A 20,926-nucleotide genomic window follows, 5' to 3' on the forward strand; every position below is an offset into this window, starting at 1 on the left:
TAGGCACACGCTCAGGTTGTGGGTTCAATCTCCAGTGTGCAGCATGTAGGAGGGAGCTGATCTATGATGTTTCTCTCTTATTCTCCTTCTCCCTCTCCCTTCCTCTTTGAAGTCAATAAAAAAAAAATTAAGAATAATACTTGGGGAGGCTGGTGTGAAGAGTGGTAACAGTGGTAGTCACAGACATTATTGCTTAGTGATTTATTTATTTTTAAATTTTATTTTAGAGAAGAAGGAAGGGAAAGAGAGGATTGAGAGAGAAACATTAGTGTTAGAGAGAGATATTTCTCAATCAGTTGCCTCCTACACTCACCCCAACTGGGGATTGAACCCACAACCTTCTGGTGCACAGATGATGTTCCAACCAACTGAGCCATATTGGCCAGGATAGAGATTTGTTTTAAGGCTTCATCAGCAGGTGGAATGGAAGACCCCTCCGACCTTGACACCTTGGGCAGCCAAGGCATTGTACTCCTTTACGGCCTTCTCTGTCTGGAGTACTCGTACATCAATGCCTTGTTTCTCAAGGTACTCCAGGGTTGATGGGGGCACCTGGGAAGAAGGAAAAAGATGAATAAGTGGTTGGGGAAGGTTCCCCGGGTTTCCTTTCTGCCGTGAAGCAAGTATAATCTACAGAATTAGAGAGGGACAAGACTCCTAATTCACCCAGAAGGTCACTGGTTAAAAAGGCTTTCTAAGAAGTTGACATCAGTATCAAGATAAATCTCAGATGATTGAAAAGAAAATCTCAGGTGAAATGGAAAAAGCACTGATTTTGGAGTTAGCCTTGGATTTAAGTCCTTGCTAGCAGTGTGACCTTGGCTAAGTGAATTAAATTCTCTGAGGTTTTGTTTCTTTGTACGGAAATAGGGATAATAATACCTAGCTCCCAGGGTTGGTATGAGAACTAATTTAATGAAGGTATAGAAAATGCCTGGCATGGTGCAGAACCCAAACCATGTAAATGTTAAATGTTTTAGTCAGTTCAACCTGAGCCTAAATTCCAACTTTGCCATGTTCCAACCAAGAGATCTTAATCCAACTATTTAAAGCCTCTCAACCCCAATTTCCTCCCCTATAAAATGAGATAAGGATACATCACAGAGTTGGTGTGAGGATGAAGTGAACTAGTGTATGCATACTGCCATTCAAATGTCTTCTCAGAAAGGCCTCCTGACCACCCCATTGAGAGGAGCCCCTCAGAAGTCAACACCTTCTTCACAGAATTTATTATGATCTGAAATTGTATGTCTTTTATGATGCATGAGGGTTATGAACCTTGTTTTGTCTTATCTTGTTGTCCCTAGTGCCTAGAATAGTTTCTATCCTATAGAAGATGCTAAACAAATATTTACAAATGAATTTATATAAAAGTTTCTTAATAGTGGCAGTTATTATTAGATATTTTCAACTCTGGCTTGTCCTGGATATTTTCTATATTAACAATTTTATAACAGTGGCTTTATAATAGAAATTATCTTAACAAGGAAAAAATTGGGTTAAGCCTAATATGCAAATTGTTCCCACGGGAGTTCTACTGGAAGACCCATCACTCACTATGACATGTGCTGACCACCAGGGGATGGGGCAGAACAAAAGGAGGCCCTGGCCTGTAGCCGGAAGGAAGGCCCAGGCCGGCAACCGGAAGGCCCTAGTTGCCGGGCAGGCCTAGGGACCCTATCCGTGCATGAATTTCATGCACGGGGCCTCTAGTAAATAAGTAAAGGGCACCTTCATCAGCAAGGTGGATTTTAGAACACCTAGCTAGAGGAAAGAATAAGGTAGATCTCTATATATTTATGTGAAAGGCTGTCCATAATGTAGTAATGTAATTGAATGTTACAGAGCAATATATATAGTGTGACCCTATTCATGTAAAAATTGCTGTAAGTATGTTCATGTATACCTATATCACATATATGTAAGAGTGTATATATTTGCAGATGCTTAGAAAATTGGAGCAGTGTGCCCAAGTGTGGAGACTGGAGAGGGCAAATCTTTCACCTTTTCCTTCTGCATTTCTACATTGAATATTTTCTGTAAGTAAAATTAAAATAAATATGTTTTTCATAAAGGGAGAAAACATAATTTGAATGCATCTAAGAAGAGAGAAAATATTAGGAAAATCTATTATAAAATATAAAGTTCTATAAAAATCTAAAGAACCAAATGTTAATAGTTGCAGAGCTTGAGAAATCCAAGATATACTTTCTGAGATATACTTGAAGCAATACAGGTCCATGGTTAGGTAGAAACGGAGAGCCCACCCCGATAAGGAGAGTAGTACGCAGCCATTATTTTATCCTGGGACATCCACTAGCTCATCAGCAATATGAGGGTGCATGATACATAGAGATGAACCCATAACAAGGACATATCTCTAAGGTAAAGGTCAAGACATAAGCAGCTGTCCTCAGGACACTGTTCACAAGACCTACCTTCAAGGCCTCACTCATCCCTCGGCCAATCACCAGTGTCTGCACACCCTTCTTGACAACTTCCTCCACATCTGCAGGCTGCACACCAGGAGAATGCTGGGTGAGAAAAGAAAAAGTATACCATTTACCTGCTCTTTTTAAAAAATATAATTTTATTGATTTCAGAGAGGAAGGGAAGAAAGTTTGAAACATCAATGATGAGAGAAAATCACTGATTGGCTGCCTCTTGCATACCCCCTACTGGGGAACAAGCCCAGAACCTGGGCATGTGCCCTTGACTGAAATCAAACCCGGAATTCCCCCTTCAGTCCATAGGCCAACATTCTATCCACTGAACCAAACCAGCTACCTGCTCTTTTAATCTTTCTTTGTAATCAGCATTCTGGTGGAATTCATTCATTCACCTATCCATTCACTGAAGAAATTTTTTGTCCTAGGCCCTAGGAATGTTTTGTTCTGGGTCCTTAAGGAGCTTTAAGTCTAGTGAAAAATATAGCAGACTAAGAGGAAATTAAAACAGTTTTTACAAGTGCTACAAGGAAGTAAACTCCTGGTGTGTACAACATAGCAAAAGAGCCCTGAAGTCAGATCTGAGGTTTCTGAAGGAGACTCTGACATGACTGCTGTCTGTCCCAAAACCTGGGCCAAGGCCAAAATGGGAGTTGCTTTCTGCAACCCCCCTTGAAGACTGTATGACTGTAATTGATATCCATTCTGACATAAATTAGCACCCCTTTCTTGCCTCCTGCTATGTGCTAGTTCCTGGAACAGGTTGTTACCCTGAGCTGGTCAAGCATGTAATTTCCCATACCTGGTGGCATTCACACACCTGTGACTACTCACTCTCCACCCTCCACTCTTACCCAAATCCTATATAATTCTCTGGCCCTGCCAAACAGCTCATGGATCCATTTTGTCTTGCAGCTGCCCATGACATACCTTGTATGTAAATTTCCCTTAATAAACCCTATTAATTACCAGACTGGAGTGACCAGCTCTTTCTTCAGTCCCTGTCTGCTCTCCATTATGGAGATAAATTTTCAGTCATGAAAAAAAAAAAAATTTCAATCTTGGAGCTTTTCCTGGGGTCTGCATGTTACTAATAGGGGAGTTGGGGTATGTGCAGGAGGCAACCAATCGATGTTTCTCGCTCACATCAATGTTTCTTCCTCTCTCTCTCTCTCTCTCTCAAAATCAATAACATATCCTTGAGTGAGGATTTTAAAAAGTAAAGAGCCAAAACCGGTTTGGCTCAGTTGATAGAGCATCAGCCTTCGAACTCAAGGGTCCCAGGTTCATTTCCGGTCAAGGGCACGTACCTTGGCTGCGGGCACATCCCCAATAGGGGGTATGCAGGAGGCAGCTGATGGATGTTTCTCTCTCATCAATGTTTCTAACTCGCTATTTCTCTCCTTTCCTCTGTAAAAAATCAATAAAATATATTTTTTAAAAAGTAAAGAAAAACTATATGATCCCACAGAAACAAATATTCTCTAAGTCACATGTGTCAAACACAAGGCCCGCGGGCCAAATCCAGCCCGCCAGGCCTTGCAATGTGGCCTGCACCGCGCTGTCATCACTGCACTCCGCTGTCAGTTTATGACATTGTCAGTTTATGACTGTTCAGTAAACCATTCGGCCCGCGATTTAGGCTGGATTTTAGATTTTGGCCCCTTCTCTGATTGAGTTCGACACCCCTACTCTAAGTAATGAAAAAAAAATCCTATATTATTCCATTAATATGACAAGTAAATGTGACATCTATATTAGGTTAATTGCCAAAATATTAATAAGATCGGTATATTAAGTATTGTATAAATGTTAACTTCCTGATTTTGATCATTGTATTATGATTATGTAAGAGAATGTCCTTGTTCTCTGGGGGAAATACATACAGGCATTTAGAAGTAAAGGAGTATATCTGTAACAATTCAAAAAAATAATATATCAATGGAAAGGATGATACAGAAAATATGAGAAAGTGTTAACTGGGTAAAAATGAGAATTCTTTGTACTATCCTTGTAACTTTTCTGTAAGGCTAAAATTATTTCAAAATACACAGGAAATTAACAAGTAAATAAGTAAAATAAAAAATAAAGCAGGAAGACAGCTCACACGGCCACATACTTCCTGGTTTATTTAGGCTCGGAAGCAAAACTTAGCAGAAGGCAGGTGGATCCCAAGCGGGAGCAGAGGCAGCCTCTCTCCCGGCTTTCTCTATGTCTTGATTCTCCGCGGGGTGTGCAACTGCTGCTGACATCCTTCACTTGGTCAGCAAGTGCTCCGGAGCTGATAACAAAGCCAGGCAGGCTCTCCTTTACATTCTGCCTCACCTCCTCAGCACCTTCCTACGGAATTCACACCAAGACTGCGAGCTTATGTTTAGGGAATATCAAAGAGTGTTCTAAGTTAGAACACCTGCATTTCAAAGAGTGGACCAAACTGATCAGCAGGAAGCGCACATCCTCATCCGAGAGAGGCCGCAGAGTCAGTGCCCAGTGTCTCTGATAGTATCTCTGCCTTCCGCTTTCCCGGTTAGGAGAGATGGAATTCTTATTCTATGAAGTTGTTTAGGTTCATAAATTTTGAAAAGGCAAAACAAAAAAAGGGGATATTGTTTCTGATTACAATATTATTGATTACAATAATCGGTACTTAAATAATGTAAGAGGATTGGATTAAATGCCTTGTCCCCCACAGCTCTCTGATCAATCCTAAAGCCAACAGTGATGATATGAAGAACCTAACATTTTTTTCCAGAAACTATGACCACAGTAAACACTTAATAGAATTAACAATTAGGATTGGAAAGCTTCATCTTCCTTCAGCAAATGAATGCACCTCAATTACTGAATGACTCCTTCATTTAACAAAGGACGGCACCATATTTTGAGAAGCACCATGATGCCCTGACCGGAAGAGCTCGTGTAAGGAAACAAGGTGAGTGGGAAGGGGGTGAAAGGTCAAGAGAGTTCAAAACCATAATCAGATGGAGAGTCAGAGACTGGAGACAGCAGCAGCCCATCAGAGCTGCCAATCAATGGAACTCAAGTGACAAATCCGGCTGCTGTGAGTGCTATCCTGCAGGCCCAGGGTGTCACGTGTGGAGCAATGAACGCTCACTGCAGCAGCCTGTGGATCCAGGCGTTGGCGGGCGATTACTCACAGCCTAGTGCAGAGGCCTGCTACTGAGGCGTCCTCAACCTGCCTCCAGCTCCTCCTCTGCTTCTTCCAATCCCTGGGGGCAAAAACCACTGAGGCTCTGACTCTTCCTCTTTTTAAAGGGGCTTTGCATCACAGGATGTCTAAGGTTGTAAAAGCTTATTGTGTTTTCTTGCAGGGAAGCTCTTAATTGTGGGGAAATGTCCAGCTAATACCTATTATGCCAGATAAACAATAAGATGGCATCCTATATGGCTTAGACATTTCCCCCTACTTTATATCAAATTTGAAAAGAAAATATTACTAAATTACACTTTTAAGGAAGCAGTTCCTCCTGCCAAAATGAAGTGAGCATAAATGTTAGAAGCAAAGCTGTCATCTAGTTGTGTTGCTGATAAAAACGGGTTCTGTGAGTGAAGGTTAAAGGATCTCTGGAATCTGTCCCTGTGGACACTGCCCAAGTCACATTCTCCTTATCGCTTGGGGAATTAACAGCCTCTTAAATGATCTTCCTGCCTCTGCACAGGCACCTGTTTTTGTGCCATAGACCACTGTGGCAATCAGTCTGGTGGAGCTTATGGCTCCCTTCTCAGAAAAGGTTTTAAAAGCTTAAGAGAGAATATATAGGATTACAAAGAAAACAGATTTCACACACCAAAATTATCAAATTTTTAAAAACAGGCCCTGGCTGGGTAGCTCAGGTGGTTAGAGTGCTATCATGATACATCAAGGTTGCAGGTTCGATCCCCAGTCAGGTCACATACAAAAGAATCAACCAATGAAAATATAAATAAGTGGAACAACACAGCAATGTTTCTCTCTAATCAATCAATCAAACATTAAAAACAGGTGTGTGGCCTAGTAGTGTGCTTCTTTAGAAGAGTGGAAATCGTTTCCAAAAGTCCATTAGCAAACTTATCCTCACATCTCATAGTGGCAGACTGCTAGTTCTTTCAAAATCCATTTTGCCCCTTTTCTGCTGCCCAGCAAGATTCCATTTTCTGTGCTCCTGTGCAGCTAGGTGTAGAACATGTGACTATGCTATCACCAATAAAAATTCAATGGCATATGACCAGAAAAAATGATGCCATGTCTAGGTTTGAGCCTTGAAACATTGAGCATGAGCTTTTCTTCTCTTCCTTCTTCCATTAAGTTAGACTTCTGGCCACTGCTCCAACCTGTTCCCACCATTCAAATGCTCAAGAAGATGGTGGAGCAACACAGAGAAAAACATCTGGGGCTGTTGGGTTGAGCTAGAAGTATTATTATGAACTCATTACACACACACACACACACACACACACACACACCCCACAATCTTTCTTGCTCTGTATACTGAAAAGGCTTAGATGTAGTGACATCTCAGTGGTAATAAGCCCACCTAATACCCAGCTCTTGGGTTTCTAGATATCATTTCTCACTGAAAGGAACCATGGCTCCCTAAAGAAATGGCTGAACCAGGAAAAATATATCTCATTAGGCCAGAAAGCAACGCAGTGGTAAAAAACTGATGGGTACGTGTCACAAGAACACTGGTTAAATTTAAACCTCAAAAAATATTAATTACTAAAGGCCTGATGCATCAAATTCATGCAAGAGTAGGCCTTCCTGTGGGGAGGGGAGGAAGATCTGAGGGAGATAATAGATCAACCGAAGGACTTGTGTACATGCATATAAGTACAACCAATGGACATAAAACTCTGGGAAGGGAGGGTATGTGTGAGAGGGAGGGAGGGAGGCAAAAAAAAAAAAAAATCAATAAAATATATTAAAAAAAGAAAAAAGAAAAAAAAAAGAGTAGGCCTTTCTTCCCCCAGCTGCCAGCACAGGCTTCCCTCTGGCACCCGGGACCCGGGCTTCCCTCACAGCCCCGGCTTCATCTGGAAGGATGTCCGGTCTAATTAGTATATTACACTTTCATTATTACAGACTAGTGGCCTGGTGCACAAAATTTGTGTCCCTTAGCCCAGCCTGCACCCTCTCCAATCTGGGACCCCTCTGGGGATGTCCAACTGCCGGTTTATTGGAATCAGGCCTAAACTGGTAGTTGAACATCCTTCTCGCAATCCAGGACCACTGGCTCCTAACCACTCACCTGCCTGCCTGCCTGATCGCCCCTAACCACACTGCCTGCTGGTCTGACCAATCCTAACTGCCCCCTTCCAGCCTAATCACCCCTAACTGCCCGCCCCTGCTGGACTGATTGCTCCCAACTGCCTTCCGTGCCAGCCTGCTCACCCCCAACTGTCCCCCCTGTCAACCTGCTTTCCCACACCTGCCCCCACCTGCAGGCTTGCTTGCCCCCAACTGCCCCCCCTGCCAACTTGCTTGCTCCTAACCAACTCTGCCTTGGCCCCACCACCATGCTTTACCTGGAAGGACATCCGGAAGATCTCCTGGTCTAATTAGCATGTTACCCTTTTATTAGTATAGATAGAGGCCTGGTGTGTGTGGGGGGTTTGGCTGGTCTGCCCTGAAGAAGGTCCTGGATCAGGATGGGGGTCCCCTTGGAGGGGCAAGGCTGGCCTGGGAGAGGGCACTGATGGCCGTTTGCAGGCTGGCCACGTCCCCATTGGGGTGAGGGTCACCGCGGGGGAGGGAGGGAGCATGGCAGCCCTGGACGAGGGGCTGTTGGCCCTTTGCAGGCTGGCCATCACCCCCCAGTGGGGACCCTCATCCCCATCTGGATGAGGGTCCCCACTGGGAGGTGTGGCCAGCCCGGGTGAGGGGCTGAGGGCTGTTTGCAGCTGGCCAAGCCCCTGTCTTTGTCCAGAAGGTCTCCGGGTCTAATTAGCATATTACCCTTTATTAGTATAGATGGTAAGAGATTAAACATGTTCTTATTCTCTTTGGGATGCTACAACAAAATACCACAAACTGGGTAGCTTATAAAACAACAGGCATTTATTTTTCATGCTCTAGAGCAGTGTTTCCCAACCTTCTCTCATGATGAGAATCACCTGGTGGAGTTGTTAAAACACAGATTCCTGAATCCCAACTAAGAAGTGCTAAACTAGAATTTTTGAGAACATATAGGTAAAATTGCATACCTAACTTAGTGCTCTGTATATAAAATCTGTCTTAGAGCACTAGTTAAGTATACAATTTTACCTATATGTTCTCAAAAATTCTAGTTTAGCACTTCTTAGTTGGGATTCAGGAATCTGTGTTTTAACAACTCCACCAGGTGATTCTCATCATGAGAGAAGTTTGGGAAACACTGCTCTAGACTGAGGCTGGAAGTCCAAGGTCAAGGTACCAGCAAGCCCAGTTTGGTGAGGGCCCTATTCCTGGTTCATAGCTGACCCCTCGCACTGTGCCCTCATAGGGTAGAAGGGATCTTTCGGAAGTCTCCTTTCTAATGCACTAATTTCATTTATGAGGGCTCCTCCCTCATGACTAGCATCTCCCAAAGGTCCCACTTCCTAATACCATCATCTTTGGGTATTGGAATTTTAACATACAAATTTTGGTGGAAGACACAAACATTCAGATCTAGCCCATCCTAAATTTAAAAAAGAATATGAGCCCAAACCGGTTTGGCTCAGTGGATAGAGCATCGGTCTGTGGACTGAAGGGTCCCAGGTTCAATTCCGATCAGGGGCATGTACATTGGTTGCGGGCACATCCCTGGTAGGGGGTGTGCAAGTGGCAGCTGGTTGATGTTTCTCTCTCATCGACATTTCTAGCTCTCTATCTCTTTCCCTTCCTCTCTGTAAAAAATCAATAAAATATATTTTTAAAAAAAGAAAAAAGAAAATATGAGCCCAGAGTGATAATAAAAATGATGATAGTGTCAGAAGAAAACCTCTTCTTCACAGAGAAATTCAGCTAATGAATGCAGAAGAAATGATAGAATTATAAAAAACACCATTTTGTCTTGGCCAGCATGGCTCAGTGGTTGAGCATCAACCTGTGAACCAGGAGGTCACTGTTCAATTCCCGGTCAGGACATCACATCCCCAGGTTGCAGGTTTGATCCCCAGTGTGGGGTGTGCAGGAGGCAGCCAACTGATGACTCTCCTTATTGATGTTTCTATCTCTCTCACCCTCTCTCTCTTTCTATCTGAAATCAATAAAAAATACTTTTAAAAAATCACCATTTTAGTGCAATAGATACAGAGTCAGCCTGTGGACCAAAGGGTCCCAGGTTCAATTCCATTCAAGGGCACATGCCTGGGTTGGGGGTTCAATCCCGTCAGAGGCATGCAGGAGACAGCTTCCCAATGATTCTCTCCCCCTCCCTTTCTCTTTGAAAGAAAAAATATACATATTTAAAAAACAAAACAAAAAAAACCCTAACCTTTAAAAAAATCATTTTGCAATTACTAATGTAATAATAAATTCAGGCAAGGATTAATAGTTAATGCTAAAATCATTGGATGAAAGATTGCTGGGGAATATGATAATCACAAAGTTTCAAAATATTACTCTACGGACTATGTACTGATTATGAGTGGGAAATTGTATCTTTACAATAGAGGAATCTGGTAGGTACCCATTTAACCAAGTGATCAAATAACCTCAGCAGGTACTGAGCAAACTGACTTTATGTGCCTCCAGATATAATGCACTGAAGCCACAATTGACTGTCTTGGCAATGACAAGATCATTCTTGCCAAAAAGATTAATTTGAATCTAATCATGATAGAAAAAAATGAGATAAATCTAAATTGTTAACTAATCACAGACATGTCAAAACCATCTGTGTGTCCCTGGCCTGTTTTGCTCAATGGTTAGAGCATTGGCTTGCAAACTCAAGGGTCTCAGGTTCGATTCCGGTCAAGGGCATGTACTTTGGTTGAGGGCACAACCCCAGTAGGGGGTGTGCAGGAGGCAGTTGATGGATGTTTCTCTCTCATTGATGTTTCTAACTCTCTTTCCCTCTCTCTTCCTCTCTGTGAAAGAGCAATAATATATATATATATATATATATATATATATATTTTAAATCCATTTGTGTCATAAAAGAGGAAAAAAATTTGGAGAACTGGTTTTAAAGGAAGAGACTAAAGAAACATGACAACAAAATGAATATAACTTGAATTAGAAAAGTAAGCCAGCTATAAAAGACATTTATTTCATTGGAACAATTGTTAATTTGACATGGAGTAGATATTATTTAATAATATTTCAATGTTGAGTTTCTTATAGTATATAAGTACATACATGCTTTAGTACATACATGCTAAAGTAGTTGGAGTTCAAGTTTCACAATGTATGCTACTTACTTTCAAACGATTCAACAAAAATCATTATTGAGAGAGAAAGTGCCACAGAGAGACAAACAAGCAAATGTAGCAGAATGTTAACAATTGGTGAATCCAGGTTGATGGTATTCAAGTGTCTTTTCTATTTTTATTTAATTTGCTAAATATGTTCAATATTTTTCAAAATTAAGAAAAAAAGAGAAGTTTAACAGAGTTCAGAATAGGCTGCTCACATCAACCAGGCTGAAAGGTGAATAAAAACAAGAGCAAAAGCAACAACCCCTCTGTCTTTCCTTAGGTAACACTGTCCCGAGCACAAGGACCTTTGGTCTGGTCGACGGTAGACTCTCTGGGAATTGTGTTGCACTTCACGCCTACGCCTGCATTATGTGTAAAAATAAAACCACAAAACCAACAGACATAAACGATATTTTTGGAACTGAGGAAATTTGAAGATAGACTGTATATTAGATAATACTGTGTTAATGATAATATCCTTATTTATGATAATGGTATGGTAGCTATGTAGGAGAATGGTCATGTCCTTAGGGGAGAAATGCTGAATATGGTATCTGCCATTTACTCTCAAATAATTGGGGGAGAAGTGTGAGTGTGTGTGTATGTGCTTGTATTTAGAGAAAAAAAACAAATATGGTAAAATGCTAACAACTTGAGGACTTAGATAAAGGGTGTATGGGTATTTACTGTATTATTCATACAGTTGTGTTGTAGGTTTAACATTTTTCAAAATTAAAAGTTGGGATAAATTTTCCATAGGTCCTTTAAAGTTCTGGGGTGGGTACTTATTGGTTTGGCTTTCTTTTCATTTCACACTTTTAAAAAAAATATATATTTTATTGATTTTTTTACAGAGAGGAAGAGAGAGGGATAGAGAGTTAGAAACATTGATGAGAGAGAATCATCGATCAGCTGCCTCCTGCACACCCCCCACTGGGGATGCGCCCACAACCAAGGCACATGCCCTTGACCAGAATCAAACCTGGGACCCTTCAGTCTGCAGGCCGACACTCTATCCACGAAGCCAAACCGGCTTCAGCTAATTTCACACTTTTAAAAAATATTTATCTTCATTGTTGAATACACTTGTTTTACATCTTCCATCCTGACCACTTTCAGCCTAACAAAAAGATATATAAATGAGTGATTTATGCATGTTTCCACACAGAAGAATCTTCTCTAATAAGATAGTTATTGCTTTGGGAGAGAAATGAGTGAAGATAGCATGAAACAGTTATAACGTATGGGCTTTAGAGTAAGACTAGGGTTCAAAATTTAATTCCCAAATATATTTTTTGTGTGACTTTGGAAAAGCTATATTTGAGCAGTTATATAGTAGTTGCTTAAAAATCATGGGTAGAGAATTGGGAGGTAATAGTAATTACCATTTCAAGGACATTGGTTAAAGACAATACATTTTCTTGGTATTTCCATTGTTTAATCACTATAAAACCTACCCCTTCCCTTTTAAAACTAATAATAAAAAAACACACAAAACATTAACATACCTCAGAGGAAATGTCACAAAAGGTTTTTTAAAAATTGGTTTAATGACATTTATAATGAAAAATTCAGTACAGCAAAAATATATTGATTTCCTATTTTATAGGCTCTGGGCTAAATGCATAGTTCTTACCCTTAGGAAGTGCTCCACTTAGTGAGGAATCCTAACAACTTGAGGACTTAGTGAGGAAAACAGATAAATACACTCATTATATACAGGCAGTCTGTGCTAAGTGCTATAATAGAGGCAGCAAGTATTACAGAAATACTGAGGAGGGAATAAGCTGCTCATTCTCACCAGGGTTATGAGAAAGTGCTTCTTAGAGGAGATAATACGAATGCTAAGAATGGAAGGACATATAAGATTTCAAAAGGGAGTGTGTCATTCCAAGTAAGAGAAATGGTTTTAGCAAAGGCACAAAAGATACAAAATGAAAGATAATGGTAGGTTTGGAAAGCAATAGGTATTTGGTGTGGGATACTAGGTCTTCAAATGCGTGTTATGAAATACAGGAGAGGAGAATGAAAGGCTAATTTGGAACTGTATCATAAACAACGGCCGTGAACGCTATCGTATTTAACTTTGAAGTCTATGAAAAGCCTCTGGAGTTTTCTAAGCAGAGCAGAGACATGAGCAACTTTATCTTTTAGAAATTATAACAGAAGAGAGACATGAAAAAGGCAGACTAAGAAGCAAGAAGACCAGCTGGGGGATTGATGCCATGGTCCAGGAGAGAAAACGGAGGCAATAGGAGGAAGTAAATTTGAGAGGCTTTGCTTGAGGTGCCCTGGATTGAAGAGGGTGCAGGCTGGGCTAAGGGGACCCCCCATCTTGTGCATAAATTTCATTGCACTGTGTCTCTAATATACACGAATAAAAAATAAAAAAAAGAAATATGCAAATCGACAGTACCTCTGCAATGCCCACAGCCAATCAGGAGTCAGTAAGCTAATTAACCTAACAAAGATGGTGGATTAATTTGTATACACAGGCATGGAGCGAAGACTGAAGGCTCCAGCCTGAGAGAAGACTGAAGACTAAAGACTGAAGATGACTGAAGAGGCTTGGCTTCTTTGCTGCAGGGGGAGTGGAGAAGCCTCAAGGCTTGGCTTTTCTGCTGCAGCTGGAGCAAAGGCCTATGTCCCAGGTGCCGGAGGAAAACCAGTGCTGGCAGCCAGGGGAAGGAAGGCCTAGTGCACAAATCTTTGTGTAATAGGCCTCTAGTATACATATAAAAGGCTAATATGTAAAGTGTCTCCATGGGAGTTTGGGAGTTCCATTGCTTGCTATGATGTGTGTTGACCACTAAGAGGTGGTACGGAATGAAAGAAGACCCCTGCCGGCAGCTGGAAGGCCCTAATTGGTCCTGATCGCTGGCCAGGCTTAGGGACCCTACCTGGGCACAAATTTCGTGCACTGGGCCTCTAGTCAATAATAATAATAAAAAAACACATTAAAAAAAAAGAATTCATCCTAGCCAGTTTGGCTCAATGGATAGAGTGTTGGCCTGCGGACTGAAGGGTCCTTGGTTTGATTCCAGTTAAGGGCACATGCCTGGGTTGCATTCTCAATCCCCAGTGGGGGGTGTGCAGGAAGCAGCCAATTAATGATTCTCTTTCATCATTGATGTTCGTCTCTTTCTCTCTCCCTCTACCCTCCTCTCTGAAATAAATAAAAAATATATATTTAAAACTGAAGATCAATTTCCATCATTACAGCATGAACAGCTCTACCACCTGCTCTTAAGTGGTAGAAAATAAGTAAAAGAAACAAACAAAAAAACCAACTACCACCACCACCAACAACAATAACAATAACAACAACAGGAAAAAAAAATCATTCAAACAACAGTAAAAATAAAAAACAGAAACAAAAATCTTTAGAGCAAACAGCAAATGAAGAAACATCTATTAAAGGATGTCTATAAGTCTTTGGTAGGAAAGGTGAGAAATCATGGTTTTTAAGGAAGGACTGCTGCCAGCCTCCCCACTCCCAGTTCAATGAGGTGGAGACTCCACTCCACTGCTGCAGCTAAGAACATTTCTCCTCTCATCTTCCAGCTGGAAAGGTTTTCCCAGGGAGGACTAGGACTCCATTGTGTCACGTCCTGCCCAGTTGTCTGTTGTGGGACTAAGTCCCAAGTGAGTGTGGTTGAGAGGTAAGTTTTCCCTTGTTTCATCCAACCTCCACTCATGAACACAGACTCTACCTTGGGTATTGCACACTGAGAATGTTAGAGGAAGTGCAATATAAGGGAAATGCAAATTCAAACCACAATGAGAGAACATTTCGTACCTACTAGAAGGGGTATAATAAAAACAAAGCAAACAATAGTGAGTGTTGGTGTAGAGAGATTTAGAAAAATTGAAAACATCACACATTCCTAAAATCTAAAATGTAAAGTGGTGCAGCTGCTTTGGAAAACAGTCTGGCAGTTCCTCAAAAGGTTGAACATGGAGTTACCATATGACCCAGCATTTCCAATCCTAAGAGAATTGAATATTCTGTTTATATGGAATGAATAGACACATCTACAGCAACAGAAAGTAGATTAGTAGTTGCCAGGAGTTGGGGGAGGGGAAGAAGAGACAGTGACTGAAAATGGTTATGGGGATTCCTTTTGGAGTGATAGCATATTCTGGAATCAGTAGTGGTAACTACTGCATAAGCTTATGACAATGAAAACTCCATTGAATTGCGTACTTGAATTATATCTCAAGGAAAGAGAGAGCGAGCTACTTTTCACTTGGTCATTATAGCTTAGGATGGTGGAAATCACTTTGTTAGCCTTATGCAGTATCAACCAAACACTAATAGCTTACCTCAGTTCCTGTTTCTCTCCAATCCCAATCCCGACTTCCCCCTGGCCACACTTTGCAGTCCTTATAGATTTTAGTAGAGCCTTGTACTTTCATCTGCCCCCATGAAAGGGAAGCAATTTCAGGGGAAGACATAAGGAACTTAACTGAAACCTGAAATGTTAAAAGAAAGTACCAAATCAGTTATAAAAATTGAAATAGTTCCAAAATGCAGGAGGTATACTATATAAAAATATATTTTTAAATATAATACTATCACTCTGTAATGTTAGTGCTGCCTCTAGCTCATAGAGCTCTAGCAGAAGGAGAAGGGAGGTAAGTAAGGAAGTCTCTATACCAGCGATTTTCAACTGGTGTGCCACAGCACACTGGTATGTCGCAATAATTTTTTAGACATGCAATATCTGACTATCTAGTTAGGGACACTGGCTTCTTTTCCCTTAGACTGTCAGATAAAAAAATGACAACAGCCAACACAACAATAGCTGTCCAGTGTGATTAAACCAACATTATACCTAAATTATAATATTTTTGGTGTGCCGCAGACTTTTAGTAGTAATTAGTTTATGGTGTGCCATGAGATGAAAAAGGTTGAAAATCGCTGCTCTACACCATGGCTCCTACAAAGCAGACTGCTCACAAATTGACTAGTGGTCAAGCATTTGGCTACCAAAGCCGCTCACAAAAGAGTGCGCCCTCTACTGGAAGGGTGAAGAAACCTCACCGTTACAGGCCTGGTACTGTGGCACTCCATGAAATTATCAGAAGTCCATTGAACATCTGATTCTCAAACTTCCCTTCCAACTTCTGCTGCGAGAAATTGCTCAGGACTTTAAAACAGATCAGCGCTTCCAGAATGCAGCTATTGGTGCTTTGCAGGAGGCAAGTGAGGCCTATGTGGTTGGCCTTTTTGAAGACACCAACCTATGTGCTATCCAGGCCAAACGTGTAACAATTATGCCAAAAGACATCCAGCTAGTATGCTGCATATGTGGAGAACGTACTTAAGAATCCACTATAATGAGGAACATTTTATCCCTTTTTAAAAAATGTTTTTATTGATTTTTTTTTAGAGAGGAAGGGAGAGGTATAAAGAGATAGAAACTTCATTAAGTGAGAAACATCATCAATCAGCTGACTCCTGCACATCCCTACTGGGGATCAAACCCACAATAGGGCAGGCAGGACCAGGAATTGAACCAGTGGCCTTTTGGTTTCTGAGTCAATGCTCAACAGTTGAGCCACATTAGCCAGGCAACATTTCATTTTTTAAAAAAATTTTTTTCTCTTCTTCCTGTTATTGGTTGTTCTGAATGTTAGCTATTTTTTCCCCCATGGGGTCCAAAGATACCTAAGTATATGATTGCAAGTGAAAAAATAGGGGAAATAAGGTATGGGCAGTTTTTCCATTTTCATTCGTGTATGAATTTTAAAAAATATCAATGTTGGGACATAAAGCATTAATAATGCAAGTCGAAATGTTTCAGTGAACAAGTTTCATCAGTTCAACTTCATAATAATTAGAAACTTAAATTTTTCTGAACAATGCCAGTATTTTGATTTTTTAAAACAAGTAATTTCCTTATTATATATGCAAAATATAGTTAGCCATAATCCACTATGGGTTAAGAAGTATTTTCCTCATTTATGTGGTTGTCACTTATTCTTTAGAGGTCTAATAAGTAAATTGTTATTCTTGGGATCCTGAAATATCCAGCCTTGGAAACTAGATAATATAATTACTTCTCAGACTGTGAAAGGAATTCTCAGGATATTTTTTTTTTTTTTTTGGAGATAAAATGAAAAGGTGGAGATTTACTTCAGCATGATGGAGTGAAGAGATTGATAATCCTTTCCCCAAAAGCAAATATAAAGCTGGACAAAACTATAAAAAATAACCACCTGGTGCTCTAGAAATTCTATTAAATGCATATGTATAAACTGAGAAGTATTTATTTATGACAACCACTGAATTTCAGATAAGAACAGTAAGGTATGTTGTTATTCTTGCCTGGGACCACTCCCATGCTCCCACATTGATTCTGTTGGCACAGAGGTTCAATGTGGTTGGAGCAGAGCATGAAAAACAACAGATTTGCTGCTACAGTCAGAGGAGGCTCACTTGATTTTAAGCACTACGATTTAAACTAGTGATCTTAGTGGAGGTGAATATGGATGACAGGTGGCTCTGATTCCTTCATATTTGGGGCAAACAATGGATTGGGAGAGTAGGGAAGGATTTAACTGGAATTTCCCATTCATATAATATATATATATTAGCCATATAGTTAGCCATAATCCACTATGGGTTAAGAAGTATTTTAATTTATTATATATAAATTAAATATATATAATTTATTTATTTAAGAATGCAGTGGTCCTGCCCGGTATGGCTCAGTTGGTTGGGTGTCATCCCGTGCACCAAAAGGTTGCTGGTTTGATTCATGGTCAGGGCACATGCTGGGTTTTGGTCTCCATCCACTGTGCAGAAGGCAGCCCATTGATTCTCTCTCATCATTGATGTTTCTCTCTCTCCCTCTCCCTTCCTCTCTCTGAAATAAATTAAAAAAAAAAATTTTTTTTTTTAAAGAAACTGTACTTGTGTTCCCAAATGTTTGATGTAGCAAAGACTTCAAGGAAGCTATTATAAATATATTCAAAGAACTAAAGGAAAGCATATACATCAGTATTCTTAAACTGGAATTTTCAAAAGTATTTGATATATTTCAAAAGAACATTTTTTTTCCCTTTTAAAAAGGGTTTGAATATTAGAAATAAGTGTTCTAGGTAATAAATTCCTCTTATAATTTTTCTCTTTTGATAAATGAGTAGTTTTTCTTTCTTTAGATAATGAGAATGATGTCGACCATTATGGTTTTCCCTTTTTTAAACCTAGAAATGCAGAACAAAATTCAATGTTTAAGTGTGATAAGCATTTATCTGTTCCCAAAATAATTATTTGCCTATAAATTTCTTAATCATTAATTGTCCCATTTTACATGGTTATACTGTACCTTGCCTCAAATTCTTCTTAGGAAGTAGGTACTATGTAAGTTTTAAATGTACATTGAAAAATTTGGCTTAAAGTAATAAACTGTATACATTATAGCTGGATTCCATCTAAATTTTAGGAACTCCCTTTTTAAAAAGTACTTAAAATATGCCAGATGGCGCATGGTGCTAATAAATTTACTGTGAATTACCTAGATCCTATGGTGTAAGCACTGTTATCACCCCCACTTTACAGAGGTTCAAAGAAATTAAGAATCTTCCCCAATGGTATCAAGTGGTTCTGTTAGGATTCAATTCTGGCTGAATCTAAAGCTCAAACTCCTAAACCATAATGCACAATACATCTCCGGCTGTACATTCCATTTTGCATTATTGATGGTTTCTGAGATTCTTTTTGGGAGGGTGCTCACTGCTGCCCCCAACGAGGTGGAACCCTGTCCTCTATCGAACTTTTTACTCTTCCACCCAATCTCCTATCACGCCCACCCCACAGACCAATCAATCCCCTTAGACTCTAGAGCAGTGGTTCTCAACCTTCCTAAAGCCGCGACCCTTCCATACAGTTCCTCCTGGTGTGGTGACTCCCAACCATAACATTATTCTCGTTGCTACTTCATAACTGTAATTTTGCTACTGTTAATAAATCGTAATGTAAATATCTGTGTTAGGCTCTACAGTAGCAGTTCTCAACCTGTGGGTCGCGACCATCGGAAAACACAGATATTTATATTACGATTTATTAACAGTAGCAAAATTACAGTTATGAAGTAGCAATGAAAATAACTGTATGGCCAAAACCGGTTTAGCTCAGTGGATACCGCGTAGGTCTGCGGACTGAAAGGTCCCAGGTTCGATTCCGGTCAAGGACATGTACCTGGGTTGCGGGCACATCCCCAGTAGGGGGTGTGCAAGAGGCAGCTGATCAATGTTTCTCTCTCACTGATGTTTCTAACTCTCTATCCCTCTCTCTTCCTCTCCGTAAGAAATCAATAAAATACATAAAAAAAGAAAGAAAATAATTGTATGGTTGGGGTCACCACACCAGGAGGAGCTGTAGGAACGGGTCTCGGCATTAGGAAGGTGGAGAACCACTGCCCCAGGGTCTCCACAGAGCGGCTCGCCCTCACACACACCCAGCGCAGCCCCGTCCTCTCTCCCCTCGGTCCTTCCGCGGAGGCAGGTCCTTCCAGACTCCGATCTCCTGGCAGGACCCCGGCTTTTCAGACGGGCGATCTCCGCAGAGCCCCGTCCCGCAGGCCCTCGTCCCCTGAAGCCTTCAGACACTTGTTTTCCCGAAAGCAAAGCCGCGAATCCCGGACGGCAGCAGCGAGCAACACCCTTTGGCCAACTTCCGCAGACTTGTCCTCACACAGGTGCCATCCCAACCCCGAGTGAAGGGCACCCCTCTCCCGTACCCCCTTCCCCACGTTCTTCCACAATCGTGCTTCTTATTCTCTTCTCTTTTCCGACTCACTCTCCTGAACTCCCCTCACCGTCCCGTGGCCCTCATTCCAGTTCTCGGAATCCCCCGCCAAACTCACCCAAAGCCCTCTCTCTTCAGGGAGTTGCGATCCCCAACCGCTCCGCCTCCGAGAGCTCGGGCCCTCGGAGCGAGCGAGGTGTTCTCCCCACACCCGCCCCGCCCGGAAGCAGCCTTAGGCCCTTCGCCGCCCTGAGCCCCGCCCCCCAAGCTTATTGGCTACCGTCCCTAGAAAGTCCCGCCCCTCTGATCCCAGCCGCCCAGAGCCCCGCCCCCAAGCCTATTGGCTACCGTCCCTAGAAAGTCCCGCCCCCTCCGCTCCCAGCCCGCCTCCCCGCCCGGCTTCCCTTGTTTTCATTCCCCCCTGTCACACGAGGCTGCGAGGAACTCTAAGTGGGAGGAGCGAGGGCCGGGGAGGGAAGGGGGCGGGAAGAGGGAGGAAAGTGAAAGGCGCCGAGCGTCTCTCTTTCCTCCCGTCACACTCGGCTCTCGACTGCTCCTGGCCGCTGCTGGATTGTGGGATCGCGGCGGCGGCGGCGCCGGGGCCGGAGGAGCTCGGCCGTGCAGGGGCGTCCACGAGCTAGCGCCTCCTGTCGTCTGTGAAGCCACCCTGCTAGTCCTCGGCACCCCGGCACCCCTCCAGCCCCCCCATCCCCTCCTCCTCCATCCTCCAGTTCAAAATGGCGGCGGCGGCGGCGGCAGCGGCGGCGGCGTTGGCTCCTCCGGGCTGCCCGGGTTCGTGCCCCAACTTCGCCGTGGTGTGCTCCTTCCTGGAGCGCTACGGGCCGCTGCTCGACCTGCCGGAGCTGCCGTTCCCCGAGCTGGAGCGGGTGCTGCAGGCGCCGCCGCGGGACGTCGGCAGCGGGGAAGGTAAGCGAGGGGCCCGAACGCCCGGCGGGAAGCGGCCCTGGCACGCGTCTCTCTGCTGCTCTCCCCACAGCCCCCGGGCCGCGGCGACTCTATCTCCCCCCCGCACCTGGGGTGCAGCTCCGCCCGGCCTGTCTTCCCCGCTCAGCCCCCGGGGGGCTCGGGCAGGGAGTGAGGAGGCGGGGCGGAGGCCCCCTAGGGCCACTCGGCCGGCCGGGCGCCGAGCTGGAGGTGGGGGAGTCGCGGGCTAGGTGTGGGCTCGGGGCGGGGAGGGGTCCTTGTGCGGAGCGGCTGCCCCGGGGACGGCTCCCCCGCGGCGGCGGAGGCCGGTCCCCCACCCCGGCTCCCTCTCGGCGGCGGCGGGGGCAGGGGAGCGCAGGTTCCGGCCAGCTTTGCGCTTTTCTCCTCCTCCTCT

The 20,926-nt window shown here is 42.8% G+C and overlaps 3 protein-coding genes across 6 annotated transcripts in view; 2 read left to right on the top strand and 1 right to left on the bottom strand.

Moving 5' to 3' along the window:
* Positions 1-200: 200 nt before the first annotated feature.
* AAMDC (adipogenesis associated Mth938 domain containing) lies at positions 201-19,818 on the bottom strand. Its single transcript, XM_084895030.1, has 4 exons — positions 19,706-19,818; positions 15,156-15,304; positions 2,439-2,534; positions 201-552 (listed from the first exon to the last, which is right to left on the bottom strand). The coding sequence occupies exons 2-4, from the start codon at positions 15,285-15,287 to the stop codon at positions 412-414; spliced, it is 369 nt and encodes a 122-aa protein (XP_084751156.1). The 5' UTR covers positions 15,288-15,304; positions 19,706-19,818; the 3' UTR covers positions 201-411.
* On the top strand, positions 15,766-16,160 carry LOC311627646 (histone H3.3A-like; the record flags this gene model as incomplete). The annotated part of the gene is made up of 2 exons (XM_084894135.1): positions 15,766-15,889; positions 15,970-16,160. The coding sequence occupies 2 exons, from the start codon at positions 15,766-15,768 to the stop codon at positions 16,158-16,160; spliced, it is 315 nt and encodes a 104-aa protein (XP_084750261.1).
* Positions 19,819-20,010: 192 nt separating the features above from the next.
* The window catches only part of RSF1 (remodeling and spacing factor 1), a 116,485-nt gene continuing 115,569 nt past the window's right edge, over positions 20,011-20,926 (top strand). Inside the window, exon 1 of one of the 4 annotated variants that reach the window (XM_084895003.1) lies at positions 20,011-20,514. In XM_084895003.1, coding sequence (XP_084751129.1) covers positions 20,325-20,514 — 190 coding nt within the window. In that variant the 5' untranslated portion in view covers positions 20,011-20,324. The remainder of the gene's footprint in view (positions 20,515-20,926) is intronic. The other 3 variants (XM_084895002.1, XM_084895005.1, XM_084895004.1) reach the window with 3 other exon arrangements.

Source organism: Pipistrellus hanaki, assembly GCF_964339955.1.
Source record: "Pipistrellus hanaki genome assembly, chromosome: 9".
NCBI classification, from domain to species: domain Eukaryota; kingdom Metazoa; phylum Chordata; class Mammalia; order Chiroptera; family Vespertilionidae; genus Pipistrellus; species Pipistrellus hanaki.

Excerpts from the sequence above, each read along its gene's own strand:
- AAMDC (XM_084895030.1), bottom strand. The coding sequence starts at position 15,287 with ATGTCTTCCCCTGAAATTGCTTCCCTTTCATGGGGGCAGATGAAAGTA. Across the intron at positions 2,535-15,155 it reads GGAGAGAAACAGGAACTGAG|CATTCTCCTGGTGTGCAGCC; the intron begins GTAAGCTATTAG and ends TTTCTCACCCAG. Across the intron at positions 553-2,438 it reads GGATGAGTGAGGCCTTGAAG|GTGCCCCCATCAACCCTGGA; the intron begins GTAGGTCTTGTG and ends CCTTCTTCCCAG.